Source organism: Scatophagus argus, chromosome 21 (genome assembly GCF_020382885.2).
Source record: "Scatophagus argus isolate fScaArg1 chromosome 21, fScaArg1.pri, whole genome shotgun sequence".
Taxonomy (NCBI): domain Eukaryota; kingdom Metazoa; phylum Chordata; class Actinopteri; family Scatophagidae; genus Scatophagus; species Scatophagus argus.
Genome location: NC_058513.1, coordinates 13048401 through 13065389, shown reverse-complemented (window position 1 = coordinate 13065389; position 16989 = coordinate 13048401). Strand labels below are relative to the sequence as shown.

General features: G+C 38.9%; 1 protein-coding gene across 1 annotated transcript; it reads right to left on the bottom strand.

The window, feature by feature from the left end:
- Positions 1-3967: 3967 nt before the first annotated feature.
- On the bottom strand, positions 3968-10238 carry tbata (thymus, brain and testes associated). Its single transcript, XM_046378333.1, has 9 exons — positions 10167-10238; positions 9727-9953; positions 8551-8721; positions 8351-8439; positions 7423-7572; positions 7019-7100; positions 6079-6244; positions 5960-6000; positions 3968-5426 (listed from the first exon to the last, which is right to left on the bottom strand). The coding sequence occupies exons 2-9, from the start codon at positions 9917-9919 to the stop codon at positions 5350-5352; spliced, it is 969 nt and encodes a 322-aa protein (XP_046234289.1). The 5' UTR covers positions 9920-9953; positions 10167-10238; the 3' UTR covers positions 3968-5349.
- Positions 10239-16989: the final 6751 nt, after the last annotated feature.

Here is a 16989-nt window from a genome sequence, read left to right as displayed (position 1 = left end):
AGGCTTCACCACTTGCATAGTTGTGCCTGCATGTATTTGACCCAGATGGAATTGTACGAAGGTGGTCAGGAGAACATGGTGGGAGGTTAATTATCCAATACTGCATGTTCTGATGTCCTTTCCTTCTGTGGATTGAATATCCCAGGATTCTGTGTTCTTATCCCTTATCCCCAGGGAGCAATGATTTGCATGGGATGCTCAGAGAGATGAGAAAAGCCTGCTCACAGGAATGAATAATTATGACCCTGGACATAAAGCTTTGTCATTTCATTTTATTTAATCAATTTGTATTGGGCATTGGTTTGTTTGTTCGTTCATTCATTGACCTCTGAACAGATTGTTTTTCAGAATGAAGGTTAGTGATAAAGTCTATGTGAGGATTTTTCACATCTAAATTATGGGGGCCGAGAGAGATCAATGCACTGCAACTTAAGGAAACGTCTGCATCGTCGTCAATTTCAAAACACATGCTTTTAAGAAATGTGCTGCAAATATACACAACTCAACCAAATACAGAAACCTGCTGCAAATTCAGACAACACATTACTGTGTCTATTTATAGACCTCTCACTGAGAAGAACTGCAATTTAACCAACTGCGCTGCATTGGGAGAACATTTGTAGCCCCCAACTGATCACTCTTACCTGTAAACCATCACCAAGTTTGACCACTGGAGAAAATAGGTTATCGTTCAATTTCATTGAACTGTTTGTTGTTCACTCATTTGTGCTTTCATGGGATTCATTCGTTCATTCACTAATCTATAGGTTCATTTTCAGCCCTGAGGGTAGTAAACTGGTTAAATTGTTGTGTTAAATCTCTTAAATGGTATACCTTTCATTCATTCACCCACCTTTTTATGGAATATGGAACATTATGTTTTCATTTTAGTAATTCAATCATTTGCTCTGCATGGCCTCATTTATAACATACAAGAATCTTTCCATCCAACTGACATGTATTTTTGTGTGTGTGGTAGGTTAATGTCTGTGAAATATTTAGTAGAGGGCCCACTGCAGCCCTCACTATGCAATGCCGCCTTGCAGAAGCGTTGCTGATATGACACCAGGAAACAGCTGCCTCTTATCACTTGGAGTCAACAGGTGTCCTTGTGAGAAGGATTCATGACGTGAATGCTGAACTTCACCTGCTGACCAGGCCAGCTGATCTCAAACTGCGGTCATGCCACGAGGGAAGTGGCATAGCAAGGACTTGTTTGCGAACAGCAAGGGGGGGCCTCTGTAGCCTCTGCAACGCTTAGCACAAACACGCTAATGGCTCCCAAAATTAGCAAGTGATGAAGTGCATTTTCAGCATGAAAATTCTGGTTTGTGTCAGGACATCAGGTTACACCAAAGTATGTTTCATCCATGGTAAGCGTAATCTATTATGCAATATGCAACATTTAAGCATTAAAATGTATTGAAAACGGGACTTTTGTTAAATAAGGGTTAGGGTTAGGGTTAGGGTTAGGGTTAGTGCATCAGCGTCAGTGCCTGATCTCACAAATGCTCTACTGCATGAATCGGCAAAAATTCCTACAGAAACACTCCAAAATCTTGTAGAAAGTCTTCTCAGAAGAGTGAAGCTGTTATAGCTCCACAGTAGTCTATGTATTTGGAATGGAATCATTGGTCATTAAAATCCCTGTTGGTGTAAGGTTCGGGTATCCCAATACTTTTGTTTATATAACCCTGTACCTTTGCTTTTGATAGTTTAGGTACAATTTGCTAACAATACGTTTGCACTTTTACTTCAATAACATTTTAAACATTCAAGAACTTTTACCTTTAAGACTGTGGTCTTTCTATTTTTACAGAGGTCACTGGTCAACCACCAGTGCAGATCTGAGTAACTTAACTACACTCACCTTCTCCACATTCAGACTTAATTCTAGTTGCAATCACCAGACCTGTGTTGACTTGAGAGGTCAAGTAGGCTTAGACAGCAGTAAAGTGAGTCATTATCAAATGTTATTTCACCTGTAGAGAGAAAAGGCATCCTTATTTGAATTTAAAGACAGTGTTGCCGGATTTGTGTCCCTCTCCACTACTGAGAAAAGAGAAATGTGTCCCCATTGATGGACATTTTGTGTCTCCTTGTGCTTGTTTTTTGTCTTTTATGCAGCTGTTAATGAATTTCTTTGTGGCTGTCACCTCAGAAAACAGAGGATTAAGGCAACCGAGCACAAGCACGAGAAGCTACAAGTGTAAAAAGGGCAGAAGGAAAAATAAGTACAGGATAGCATCAAGTAATAATGTGACAATTTGTATCTGAGGAAAGATTTTCAGATTTGTGACAACATTTAATGTGAAATATTGGGAAAAACTGGTGCAAAGTGTGGAAAGAAGTGTGTGTCCCCTCTGGACAGCATGTCTCTGTGTTGATTCTTTTCTTCTGTTTTCACTCAGTCTGGATCTGGTCAAGGTTTTCCTCAGTCTACACTCTGTTATTCTGGAAAGCTTATAATTGTGTGCTGTCTGCGAAAAGCAAAATATGGTCCAAAGTTATTTGAAGGCTAAAACGCATCACTACATGAAGTGTGATAAGTTTCATTATGTTGTGTTTTGGACTGAATTAAATTAACAGATTGCTGCTCTTTGCTGGAAATGTGTGTTTCATGCATTGTTAAAGTAAGTGCTGTATATTCTAAAGCTATAGCATTAGAATAAGATAAGATAATCCTTTATTAGTCCGGGAAATTACAGAATCCAGGGCATCCAGAAAGTATTCACACTGCTTCGCTTTATCCACATTTTATGTTACAGTCTCTTTCGAAAATGGATTAAGTTAAATTTCTCCCTCAAAATTCTACACAAAATACCTCATAATGACAAAGTAAAACAAGTTTGCTTGAATTTTTTTGCAAATTTATTTGAACATGAAAAACAAAAAATATGAACAAGTGTTCACACCCTTTGCCATGACACTCAAAATTGAGCTCAGGTGCCTCCTGTTTCCACTGATCATCCTTCAGAGGTTTCTGCAACCTGAGTTGAGTCCACCTGTGGTAAATGCAGTTGATTGGGCATGATTTGGAAAGGCACACCCCAGTCTATATAAGCCCTCACAGTTGACGTCGCGTCACTCTGACATGCACATCAGAGCACAAACCAAGCCATGAAGTCAAAGGAATTGTCTGTAGACCTCTGAGACAGGATTGTGGCAGGGCACAGATCTGGGGAAGGGTACAGAAACATTTCTGCTGCATTAAAGGTCCCAAAGAGCACAGTGGCCATGAGAAACAAAATTCTCTGGTCTGATGAAACAAAGATTGAACTCCTTAGCATGAATGACAAGCGTCATGTCTGGAGGAAACCAGGCACTGCTCATCACCTGGCCAATAAATTTCCCAGTTATGGGACTAATAAAAGATTATCTTATCTTATACCATTCCTACTGTGAAGCATGGTGGTAGTAACATCATGCTGTGGGAACACTAGTAAGGGTCAAGGGGAAAAATGACTGGGGCTTCAACAAAATATTGATCACAGGCTGTGAATACTTATGTACATGTTATATTTTTGTTTTTATTTTATTTTATTTTTTTATTTTAAATTTGCCCAAAATTGAAGTGCTTCACGTTGTCATGATGAGGTATTTTGTGTAGAAGTTTGAGGGGAAAAAATTTAATACATTTTGGAATGAGACTGTAACATAACAAAATGTGGAATAAGCAAAGTGGCGTGAATACTTTCTGGATGCACTATTTGTTTTTATTGTTGACATCAATCATCTTTTCCACGACAAAAGCTTAATTTGGTCTTGAAATTTTTATTCACCTTTTGTATGGTTATGTTAACCCCTCCCAGCACTTTCAGAAAAATATCAAAACCACAATCTCTTCCTAACCTTAACTACTTCAGGATGTGAAGCCCTGTGCTGCAGTCCTGCACCTTGTACACCCACCATCTGCCCTACCAAAGACTTACAGACCTTCCTTCACTCAAATTAACATTGCCTGTGAACGTAGTCCTGGCAGCAACTTTTCATTACAGTCTAATGCAAAAAAAAAAAACTGAATATTGTATAAAATAATGATGCAAGGTTCGCACATGTATGGGGCACCCTGGGCCATCTGCAGAATAGGGCCAGTCGGGTTCTAAAAATTAACTTTATGATTAATAGAAGGTGCATTGCCAATGGGGAAATATAACATCATTAATGAGGAAAATACTAATTACATCACCTGCTGCAATCCTGCAGAAGCAGAAACAGTGAGTGTGTCTCCCCTTTAAGAGAGACTGTGCAAACTGACACGCGAGGAACAGCAGGAGCAGCAAGAAATAGAACACTCAATGATTACTTTATTGTCAAAGTTTTCATCGGCAGAATTAACTTTTGGCTCACAAACTGCTTCCACTGTGCCCAGTTGGTCCCAAAAAAAGCAGTTATTGCACTTTAAAGTAAGAAAATAAAACAATTTAAGACGATCATGTAACATCAATCAGTTCTGAATTTTCATCATATTTTTTTATTGAGTCAGTTCTTGAGTTAGTCAGAGTTGCCCAGATGGATGGAGGTTCATAAAGCTGCACCGAGTTTGCATTCTTCAAATGTACAGACTTTCAGTTCGTCTCTCAGCTCGGGGCTGTGTCCTTGATGAGCTCACTTGAGACTTTCATTTCCTCTTCTTTTAATGTGTGTGTGGTCATAGAAATGGTTGTGATGGACTCTCTGTCTCTCTCCATGTTTGAGGTGAATTGATCTCCATGGCAACAAATTGCCATCATCAACAGACAAACAGTTCCTCCTGAAAGCCCTCCCACCTCCCCTTATTCCTTTTCTCTGTGCATTAATGCACTTAAACCAGCTATAACTGATAGCTACAGCCAGAGAGCCGGTCTTCATTCTTTAGATAACTAAATGATGGTCTTTTCAGCAAGGACAAAGGGCAAGGGCAAAGGCACATTTTCTGATTAACAGTGTGGGGGCATGCAGCTTTTGACAGGCCACAGCCTGACTGCTCATTTGGACAGTGATTGTGGGTTTGATTTAAATTTTAAATAAAAGTTTTATTCATCCGAAAACAACAGCTTAAGTAAATGTGTCACTCTGATTTTCTCAGTTTCAAAACATGTAAACAAGTGATTTACAGTTGTGTAACATCATCATGTTAGCATCATGTAACAGTCTCACAACTTCAGTTGTATTGTATTGTTGAAGTGCAAATGAAATCTGAAGAAGTCTGCCCATCAAATTGGCTTATTATGTTTCTAAGAAGCATCTACAAAGCATATATGCTGAAGAAAACCTGTGATGTCATGTACCTTAGGGCTGATAAATCAATCTATTGTCATAATAACAACAAAAACATAATACAGTTATAGTCACAACAATCTGGAAGCTCTATACACTCTCTGAGTGCTCAGGCGGTTCCTGAGCTTCTGCATGGACTTCAAGGACCTCTGCATCTCCAATCCTCTCTGAAATAAATTCTCAAGTTACACTCATGTAAGGCCAGTAATTTTATAGTACATTTGCCAGAGGCAAATCTTTTCTGTTCATAATAAACTTGATGCATCACAAGCTCAAACAAGTGTTCACTCTGAATGTACTGGCTTTGCTTTGCCGCTGGGAACAACTCCTTTGTAGTCAGCTGTTTGATAAAGAAAGCTTTCATACTGTATGACTATTTCTTCAACAGAGGCTACATTTTGTCTAAATAAAGTACACTACATTGACAGAATGTACTGCAGTGCAGGGGGGGAAAGTAAATTTTTTAAAAAAGAAAAAACACTTAAAAGGAGAAGATGAGAGAGGGATTTTAATGGATTCAAGGACCTCCTTCGGTGCTGTCAAAAAAAGACTACCAGATGAGAAAAGTCTTGGTTGATATAAACAAGGGAAAGACCTGTCCTAGGATGGACATAAACTCTGATGGTGTTTTAAATTAAAGATACTCCAACTACTAGCTCAAACGGCACTGGGAATAAGAAAAGTCACACCACATAGTTACCTGGCTTGTCTTCGCTGAAAACTTGGTTCACTCTGGATGAGCTATAGAGGTAAATAAACATAAAATAAAACACACTGAGCTCGAAACATTTTCAAACAGAACAGATGAAAATTCCTGACCTTGTTCTCTGTGGTTTTCTCCATGACTGGTCGAATGATTGACGACACATTGGTGGAGAAGCACCAGGATGAAGAGGCTGGAGCTGCTGGATGCTCTGCTGATGGTGGCCTGACAGGTCCACACCAACCAGACCTTGTTTGATCAACCCCATCACCAGGTCTTTCTCTGAGGGTGGCCCACATCAATACCAGGAAAACTGTATGATTCTTTTCATGGGTAGTGTTGCGTGCCACCAAACCAATAATATGCTCTCTCACTGGTTGATTTACGTGACAGTATCAACTGATACAATTAAAAAGCCATTTGTAAAGTAATTAGACCTATCAATAATGAAAATTAATAGTCAGGTCCTGCTCAAGGTTTCTTCCTGTTAAAAGGGAGTTTTTCCTTGCCACTGTCTGCTTGCTCGGGGGTTCAGGCTCTGGGTCTCTGTAAAGCATCTAGAGACAATTTTGATTGTATAAGGTGCTATATAAATAAATCAATTGAAATTATAAATGCCAAAGCCACAGATGAATGACTTGTGAAAGACCCTTGAAATACTCATGGGAGCAGGCCCATATAGAAACTGTAAAATTACAGTTTAATACAAGGACTCGCAAGCAACAAACTGCTGTATTATACTCATTTTCTGTTTGATGCAGCAAAGTCCTGAAAGTTTCCTTTGGCAAATAAGTGAAACAACTCATGGGCCTTCGAAGAAGCTAAAAGTTTTTAATCTGTGCAATTTTTCTGAAGTTTCTTTGTGTTTTGTTCTTTTGCCGCATTTATTTACACTCTTTACTCTTCTCTACTTTTGCTCGAGTTTACCTGTCAAAAGTCAGTGGATTGCAGATTACACTATTTTGTAGGAACAGATAATGTTTATCAGCATCTATTAAAGTATTATAGTATACACTTGTAACCTCATCAGCTAAATCAAATGAGGAAGCATTTTACCTCTTTGGCCTGCAAGCAGAAGCCACTGCTGGACTGTGGACAAGGAATCTGTCTGCAGGATCTGACACAGTAGCTCCAGCACCTGACGAGAGAGCAGGAGGACCATCACAACATAAGCTTGCAAGCCACATATATTCATATTTAAATTACATCTGAATTTCTGAACATGGCTACTGGCAGAGCTGTGCTGGGAGGTATTTTACATTGATAAAGCAAATACATTGGGTAAAAGCTGTGTGCTATGGAGGATTTCTGCTGTCAGAAAGCTCTCTCTGATCTGCCGCTAATCCGTCGTCTGTGGGATAAAATATTCGATGGCTGTGCCTCATTCTATCCCCAAGCTACAATAAATGACACTTTTTTGAACTGTGGAAGAGTTAAATATCAGTGGAACATTATTTCACCATGAGCTCTTGATCATGAAGTGGCTGAGGGTTCACCAGGCGCTGGGAATAGGATCTGCGTTGGTAAGACTTGGAGGACGGAGGGACGATTCTCCCGGTTTCAGCTGAATATTGAGTCTTTCGGCGGGCAAATTCCTCAGTAGGCTGCTCCTGGAATACAAAATCATGATCTTCAGTACAGAAACTCTACTTATATCCCAGCCTAACCTTTTTATAGTTAATACGTTTGGAACGTAGCAACCAGACTCAATGACAATGCTAACACGTTAGTTTTTTAGAAGGTATAATGTTCACCATTTCCACCATCAAAATGGCACACTGCTCTTCGCCAGGGCAAAGAATGCATGGACAACAGGTGGATCAACAAGCACAAAATCATCTCTCACAAAACTATTTTCATAAACTCTGCTTAGCAACACTTGCAATTGTATTGTAATAAAGTTAAAAGTACAACTTTGAGGCATAAAGCTGGGTCTTTAAGTTCATCCCTGAGCAACTGCCTGGAAGAGGTGTCTGAAACTCCATGGGTAATTTAGGTTTTGCTGCTGAGACAGACCATGACACTGAATACGCCCCTGATTATGTCCAACCCGAATCTAGAAGAAATGAAGTGGCTGAGCTTGTTATGGGTTTGCACACAACGTGATAAGAAGGGCTTCCTCCTCCTTGCAACGGCAAATAAATGTAAAACCCAAATAGTGCATGGAGTGTGTGACTTAATGATAATGTTTATTAGTGCTTATGGCCAACTTTTGTCTACCACTTGGCCAACATCTTTACTCTTTCACTTTGTCGCTGTCAGGGACAAAATGCCTGTAATCCCACAGGTTACAGCTCCCAATGCTACTGTAAAATCTATTCTATAGTTTGTGCCATCAAGTAATCCTGGACAGACTTCAGATTACAGCAATCACAGCAAAAATCGTACCTCGTTTTTGTCCTTTTGTGCTTGAGAAGACAACCTGACTTTTGCGGCGAGTTCTTTGAGTTCATCCCTCCAGGCTTCTGAAAACAGTGCTGTGATATAATGAGGAAAAATTACTCTGACGCTCAATGGGATTCTCTGAAGAGGCAGTGCTTTAAAGTAGTAATGGAAAACATTTAGCAGGTCCGTGTGAGTAAACATACCTGATTTGCTTTTGTTACCACTGACTCCATAAAGATTCTGAGTAAGTGGCAAAGCAAAAGATGGATCAGTTGCTTTCCTGAGGACATGGCTCTTCAGAAGTGGATGAGGAAATAATGATGAGGTGACATACCAATCATCTCTCACCATGCAAACAGGCCTGCCGTTGAGCCCTGTGGGAAAGAGACAGGCATTGCACTCAGTTCACACACACACACACACACACACCAAAGGACTTTGGAAGTGTGGGACAATCAAAGGAATGCCCTGAAGAAATAAAGCCACTAAAATTCCTACTGAGACCAACGGTGACAACATCATGAGAACCTCAGAGCTCTTCTCTGTCAGTGTAATGTAGTTGTCTCTTTCATGTACCATATGGCTTTCCCAGGTGCCCACAGAGTTACTCAGTAATTATTCCATACAGTGTACGTAACTTGTGAATTATAACTCATCTCAGGAAGCGATGCTTCCATAGAGACATCAGACAAATAAAATTGTTTATAACTTTAAAGCAAAGTTTCTAATTCATTTTAAGCTAAATCAGTGCATTAGACGCAATTAGTTCTGACAAGCAACCCAAGTGGGCAGTTTAAGGTTCACAAATGTAGTTTTGAGAGTGTGTTGCTGTATGTGACAATGACAAATGCAAAATTCGACACGGGGGAGGCAGAACAAGCTGCAAGCTGGTCTCTAACTTTGTTGGTCTGCCATTTGGTGCTGGGTTTGCAGTTTTTCAGCACTGCTAATCAGGTGGCTAAAGGATGGCAATCCTTGTCTGTTTGTTAGTGCACTACTTTGTTCCTGAACATCGCCATGAAATTTTGTACAGACATTCATGGTCACTTGTGTGTAACGCTAATAAGTAAATATTAGCATATTATCATGGTTAAATTAAGATTGTGACCAATGCATGCTAAACATCCACATTTAGCATTTCATTGTTAAATACAGCTACAATAAGATGTCATCTATTTTGCACCTAATTATTTAGACATTATTTATTTACTTTAATACTTTATTTCTCCAGGCTACTTTTTGTTCACTGGATCTAAAAACCCTGAGGAATCATAACAACAAAACTAAACATCTACTGATGAATTAGAAAATAAATTAATTTACTAATTTAGGGAAACATGTGGCAAGACTTGATTTAAGTTTCAGATCAACTTGCTCACCTTGAATATGCCTCACTCTGTTTGGATGAGGGTTGTGTCGTGAGAAGAATGAGTGATGACTCAAGGCACCAAAGCGTGGACTGCTTGTCGTCAGCTTCTTGGTAAATTCAGAGGTGAATGGCACTTGATAAGTTTGACTTTGGCTCCTCTCTCCCCTCATCCCCTGTGATTCTGGACTCTGTGAGATTGACATGGCTTGGAGTGCCAGCTGGAGGCTTTGTTTAAGTCTGAAGCGACAGGAAAAGAGATGTGATGGAAATGCTAAGGCATTTGTCATTACAAAGAAGTGACCATGCAAGCACTTAAAAAACACTGACAGAGCCTATTCAAACTTGATTTACTTTAGGAGTCCAGAGATAACTTATTAAATAAAATCTGACCAATACATTTATGTTTTGCCTTGAAAATTAAAAAAAATATAACTTTGATGAACAACTTACCTCTGAAAACCGGCTCCGACTCAAAGCCTTTGGTACTTCGCTCTGTGTTGCCTTTGTTGCTAAGAAACCTGAACTAAACAAGAAACAATGGCATCTGTACACAGTGAGGGAATGGCATTCTCAGCTAGCTCATTTAGAGAGGATTTTCATGTGCAAAGCATAATAGAATTAAACTATTTTATGATGTTTCATTTAAGAATTTAGTCAAGTGAACAGTCCAGCAGTCATCTCGTTTCAAACATTCAAAATTAAGTTGATGGAGGTAGGAAGAAAGTCAGTATGAACATGGACTGGATACCTGACCACAATCTGTTTAATGTGTGTGAATATGAATGTAAATATGCTCTGAAACTGATGATTAACCCTTTAAAGATCTTGTGGCCTCTGGCTCTTGCCAATCGTAATTCTCAATATATACTTGACGGTTAAGATGGAGGATTCTTTACCTTTTTGAGGGAATAACAAGATAGTCTTCAATATGTATGCAATACCTGAAATTATGTACAAGTATAGTATTGCATATAATATTATTAAGTATAATTATGATTAAAAAGTGGTTGTTTTGGCAGTAAATCCCTGAATGCGCACCAACTTTCTGAAATGGACTCATTTTTTTGATTTGATTTTATGGTTCATCTCACAGTGCAAACTTAATTTTGAGCACAAATAATGAGCAGCAAATGTATTCAGGTGCAGACTATTAGCCATTTTTTCATTTTTTGAGTTGAGCCAGATTTTTACTCTTTTCCTGTTACATGAGGGATTTACAGCATTTCAGAAACATCAATAGAAAATGTATCTCAATTTATTTACAGTGCTCTCTGTTTTCTATCTATCCTCAGTAACGAGGTTGATCCAGCAATAGTTTTGAAATCAGATGGTTTTAATGTTTAAATCAGATGCTTAATTTGGAGGATAACAGGAATTAGAAGGAGCGATTCACAACAGTGGATCACTACATAAATGTCAGACAGCAATAGTGTTTGAACCGTAAAAGACACATGTAACCCAGACTCAGGGCAAGAACTCCTCCACATCCACTGGGAAATCCTCCACACATTTTTTGACAGGAGGCCTCTGAGCTTGAACAACATGAGGCTGGTGAGAGCAGACCTGTCTGCCAGGATTTTTCTCTCACCCCTGTGGTCAGTCATATACAAGGAAAAACAACTACACTACTGGTGAAATACTATTGTTTATTCCCAGATGCTTTTGGTGGAGATAATATGAATGGAATGGAAACTAATCGGCAAAAACTACGCATGATAAAACTGTGATATGTTATATCTTTTTTGCCAATTTGTGATCTAACAGGGAGTTGCTGTAACCTTTTCTTGGCTAGGAACAGCTGGGAAAAGTTTCAGGAAAAATCTGCCACACCTGTGATTCACAGCTTCCCTTAATACCTTAAAGAGGATACGCCTCAGCTGCAGCCATATCTTCACTGTCCAATGCTCTTACCTTGACTGAAAACTACCTCTGTGCTCGCCATCAGCATGTTAGCGTTGCCATTGTGAGCATGTTATTATCATGAATGTAATTATTTAGACCTGGATATGATGGTGCTGCTCAGCCCTGATACCAGTTTTTTCCCAGTGGTCAGCAATGTTGTGGTGAAAATCTGTAATACTGGTGACAGGACACAATAAACTGCATACTTTGCCAATTATGGCTTTTTCTACTATCAATTTTTGATCCATGGAAGATTTATATTTGTAAAGCCTCAAGACAAGAAAAGCTGATGTCATCACAGTATGAAGGCAACAGGCTGAGTGAGAACTCGCAGGAGGTGCCAGGAAGTAAACCCAGAAGCTATCGTATAGCTTTTCTATGCACCAGATGAGCAATTCTCAGAGTCCAGTATCGAGTTCTGTTGTTTAGTTGGTATGTGGATGTCAACTTTTAGCCAAGCACTGATGTGCAAAAGTACAGCCTCACAGAGCCCCCTGGTGTTTTAAATCTACGTTTTGGTGTAAATATGTGGTGTACTTGTCATTCATGTTGCAACTTTCGTCGTTCTTTGCTGTCATGTGGCCGAACGCCCGTAGCTCCTTAAAAAATTTACTTGATTGATTTACTTGGTCATTAGCCGTAAATAAAGGTTGAATGGACTCATCAGTTTGTTACAGTTTTGATGTTCCTGCAGATCTGTCATGAACATTTGGCAGACCATCTGGCTGTGAGTCAGGAGATAAAAACAAATTCAGAAAGTGGGTGATGCTTTCCCCAATCACGATCAAAATTATACACTATGTGGATGAGTTCTCACTGCCCCTCCATGCTCTCCATGTTCTCTTAATGTGATTTTGCTTGGTCGCCAGACTTTCTTCTCATATACTACATGTTCTTCACATTTTGTTGTCATACATGTCCTTGATTTCCTGTGAGCTGCAGAACTGGTGACCTTAAACTTTGCACACTCACGTGACACCCAGGACACACAGCTTGTGTTAGCAGTGTGACGGCTGTGTCTGCTAGCTGCTACTGCCAGCGCTACTTTTCTACATGTCTTCCTTTGATAATGGTCAATAATGATGATGATGATGACGATGGTGTGATTAGGTGAGGTGTGATTAAGTGACACCTTGTGTGTAGATGACGCCGGAGCAGCCGAAAAATCTGGTGAAATTGTTTATATTGTCCCACTTATTTCAGCTCTCAATGGCTGCATGGTGCAGAGTTTACAAAATCCAAATCTATCATTCCCCTTTCCTCATGGCAGATGGCAAATTAATGCTGAAGCTGCTGCTGCTACTTTTCACAGATTCCAGGAAAAGAGAGAAATTTACTCTCATTTGTACTTCTCTGGACATCCTGTGAGTTTGATTTTGCTAACGTTTTAACACACTTAACATTTGAAGTGCTGCAGTCAGACTCTCTTCAGCCTTGATTCCTATTTGGCAACCCCAGCCTAGACATCTCAGGATGAGAAGATCAATAAATAAATTCTTAAAACTCTTCTTTTACCAAGTTACCTTTAAGCTTCTGTGTCCATTTTTACTCTAGCTCCTTTAAGTCATGTTTTTGTCCCTGTCTTGTTATTCCACCATTTAAGCATATTTATATTGGAGAATTCTAGAAGATGTCTGTATTTCACTGGATTTTTAACCACAACAAATTCCCAGCAAAACAAAACAATAAACAGGGAATATTTGTGAGCACTGCACATTTCAGTAAGACATCATTACAATACAGCCTGGGCTGTAGACAACATTTACTGCAGGATGACGTTCAGCAACATGTGTTTTTCTGTTCTGAATAGCAGTGATAACTGTTAACGTTAAATTAATTTAGCAACTTTAAACAACACACATTTTTAACAGCCCTTAGTATGGCTTGGCATTTAGCCCAAACAGCTTATCAGCATGTATAAATTTATGCATCCACCTGATGCTGTCTGCTGTGTTGATTCAACAAGACATAAAGCTGGTGCCTTTTTTCTACCTTTGAGTTCATGTATTGAGGACAGGTGTGAAGTCCCTCTGTTCAGCTAATTGCTGCACTGTATGTAAAATTGGTGCTCTGCTGTACTTTCTGTTCAGTTTATTAAAGTTCATTTGGCTCCCACATGCATGAAGCCCCAGGCCCTCTCTGTCAACATTTGCTGCTGCTGTGGTGTTGCCATAGCACCTTTTGCATATTCTGAAAATACTCCCACCGTCTAGGGACTTAGACTTAGCTGATACTCAGCAGTCACTTGTTTTTACCCATTCTAGCAGCATAGATTTATGGATGGCCTAAATTCAGACTGAAGTATCTTAACCACTATCGGATGGACTGCCATGGTACATTTGTGTGCATCTCCTCTTGTGCCACCAGTAGGTTGAAATTTGGGGTTTTTTTTTAACTGAAAAATAAAGGAACTATCAGATGGATTTATGTGAAATTTCAAACAGATACTGATGTATCCACAGGTCAAAATCTACCACCACCATCAGGACAAAGTTTTAACTTATCTCATCTACTACTAGCAATGGTACAAAATTTAATAACAGACATTCAAAGTCCCCAGAGGATGCAGCCTGTTGACTTCGGTGATGACCCGATATTTGTTCTATCAGGATGAAATCTGGAGTTTTCACTAGCAATTGTATGGATTGGCATGAAACTTGATACAGACATTCATGTCCTCCTCAGGATGAACTTTTCATCCAGTGCCATAATCTGGTTTGATATTAAATTGTTTAATACTTTTTTTACAATCAAAAAACTAATTATTTTCCCATTGGCTTCAATTGCACTTTGAATTTACTACTATTTATTATGTCACTGTTTGCTTGATGATCTCAGCAGTTAGTTTAAAATACCGCTGGGCCAAAGTACAGCCTTGTAGATTTAACTTGCACATTAATCATGTGGAAAGATTACCGGTAACTTAAAAGGCAAAGTACATGAGATTTATTTGATACTGTAAGGAATTAAAGCAATTCCAGATTAAGTATCCTACAGCGTTAATACTACATTTGTTTACTGCTGCCCTGAGATTTAGGAGGAAGTTGGTTGAGATCCTAAACCAACAGAAATTTAAATCTCTTCATTAGTATTTCAGGCCCTCTGTAGTTTATTTAATGAGTTTGTAACCAGAAAATGATTTTGCATTTTAGAGTCTTTCCACTAAATCTAAAACATTTTGTGGTGTTGTGTTGGTGTAGCTCAGAAGTAAAGGTCATTCTTACACGAATGCTCTTGTGGAGCTCACTGACAAGCATTAACATGCTGTTCATACACTGACTGGAAAAAAACTTGACAGAAAGATGTATTTTTAGCACCCACATCACATTCCCACAGAGTCTTACAGAGCATGGGGGACGCACCTGGGAAAACTAAACCTTCAACCCGATAACTCTGCAGAATATCATCCTTCTGTCTGTCAGTATGGACCATGTCCTCCTGTGAGACAATGTCCAGAAGGCAGAACAGGTTTGTTAAAATGGCAATATGGAGGTTTTTCAGAAAAACAAACGCAATCGGACCTGGAGGGTCATGGCAAAATCTGAAAGTCTTTGGCAACACATAAAAAATGGCAAAACATTTTCTGTTATCCAGGTGTCCAGGTAGGAAGGTGACGCATTCAGCTTGTAGGAAAGGAGCAAGAAAACTCAGCAGTGAATGAATGAATGGCGGGGGAGGTTTTTATGCAGCTTGATTTACACTAAATACATGCATGTTCATACAGCTTGGACTGAAATCAGGCCCATCCTTAACACATTTCTTGCATAAAATAATCTGTAGGACTATCACTGAGTACAAAATCTTACCAGATTATATGGGTGGGCTGGCCCTTGAAAAGGAAATGACATGCAGATAAATGAAGCAAAAGAGAGGCAAATGATATCTGTGCAAACGTTGCAAAGCATAACAGATGACTTGTGCAATCAGTATTCATCAAAAATGAGCCCATGGCTGTTGTGCAAAAGACTTCACATGGACAATTTTGAATAGTGTGTCTGTCATACACATACTTTGCAATCTGCTAATGCAGTCAGTCTGGACTTTGCCTTTTCTTTGATTGTGCGACAAAATGACTGGGTTGAGTCACACCATAGTCCTCAGAAGTGCATTCAACACAAGACAAATAATCACGTTAAATTCAAAATCCGACAGTTTCGTGTAGTTGAATTTTTTTTTAAAGTCTCACATTTGATATCCTGCAGGGGACAATTATAATTCTGCCCTTAGATATTTTGGGATCAAAACAAATTGCAGTTCACAAATCAGCTTTTTTAACATGAGACAAATTGCAACTCTGCTGCTGGCATTTTTTCCCATGCTGCACTTCTCTCATTGTAGCATTGTTGAAAAGATAACTACATTTCTCTAAGATATAGATAAAGGATATAAAAGATGTACTCTTTCAGCACATAGTGGGATTTGGTGATGCTCTCTTTAAATTATGCTGCTTTTCCCTTGACAAGCTACTTTGTAAGCTCTTCACATGTTTTGCTGACCTGCTGTGCACTGAGTGAAAAGTCTGTAAGAACATTAACTCGCTAAAGTCGACATGTTTTTTCCCCCAGGAATCAACATTGAATGCTTATGGCCACCGATGGGGAGGTTACTTTGGGAACACGATAACATACAGATTACGCTGTTGCTTAGTCGAGTAGTAATAGTTAATGTAATGTAATGTAACTCAACGCATTTGATTTAAATTTAATTGCCATGAATGGAGATTAAACATAAATATGAACAGGTACTGAACAAAATATGGAGCTAAATGAACACGGTGGTGCAGGAGATAGCCTGTTCAGTTTTATGGATTGCGGTCACAGTACATTAAAGATGTTTTTCCCAGGATTGACATTAAGCATTTCAATGTCGACAACATTTTAACACAGTTAACACAGCTCAGTGACACAGCAGTGTCTACAATTAGCTGATGAGCTTCTACCAAAGCACAGTTAAATATAGGCCTACTTTATCTAAATGTTGTTTAAGAGTTGTAAGAGAAATACGCCCAATGTGTTATTTCCTCTATTAGAATTACTTAAAACTGCAAAAGTAAACACTCCTATCATGTTGAATGGCACATTCCAGAATAATACATAACTGGATTATAATTATTGGAACATTTCTGTGCAAGTATTGCTTTAATGTTGCAATTAAAGGTGGAGCTAATTTTGAGGAATTTACACACTTCCAAGTAGCTTAATCTATAATAATGCACCAATATTATTTTATGTTTTATTTTGTTGTTGTCAAATAAACACAAGTAACATCAAAATAGAAATACAAAGTAAAATACAAATACCCCCAAAACTGTGTATATACAGTAGGCTACTTGCGTAAAGGTACTTACTTTCTAGCACTGAGTAAAATAATT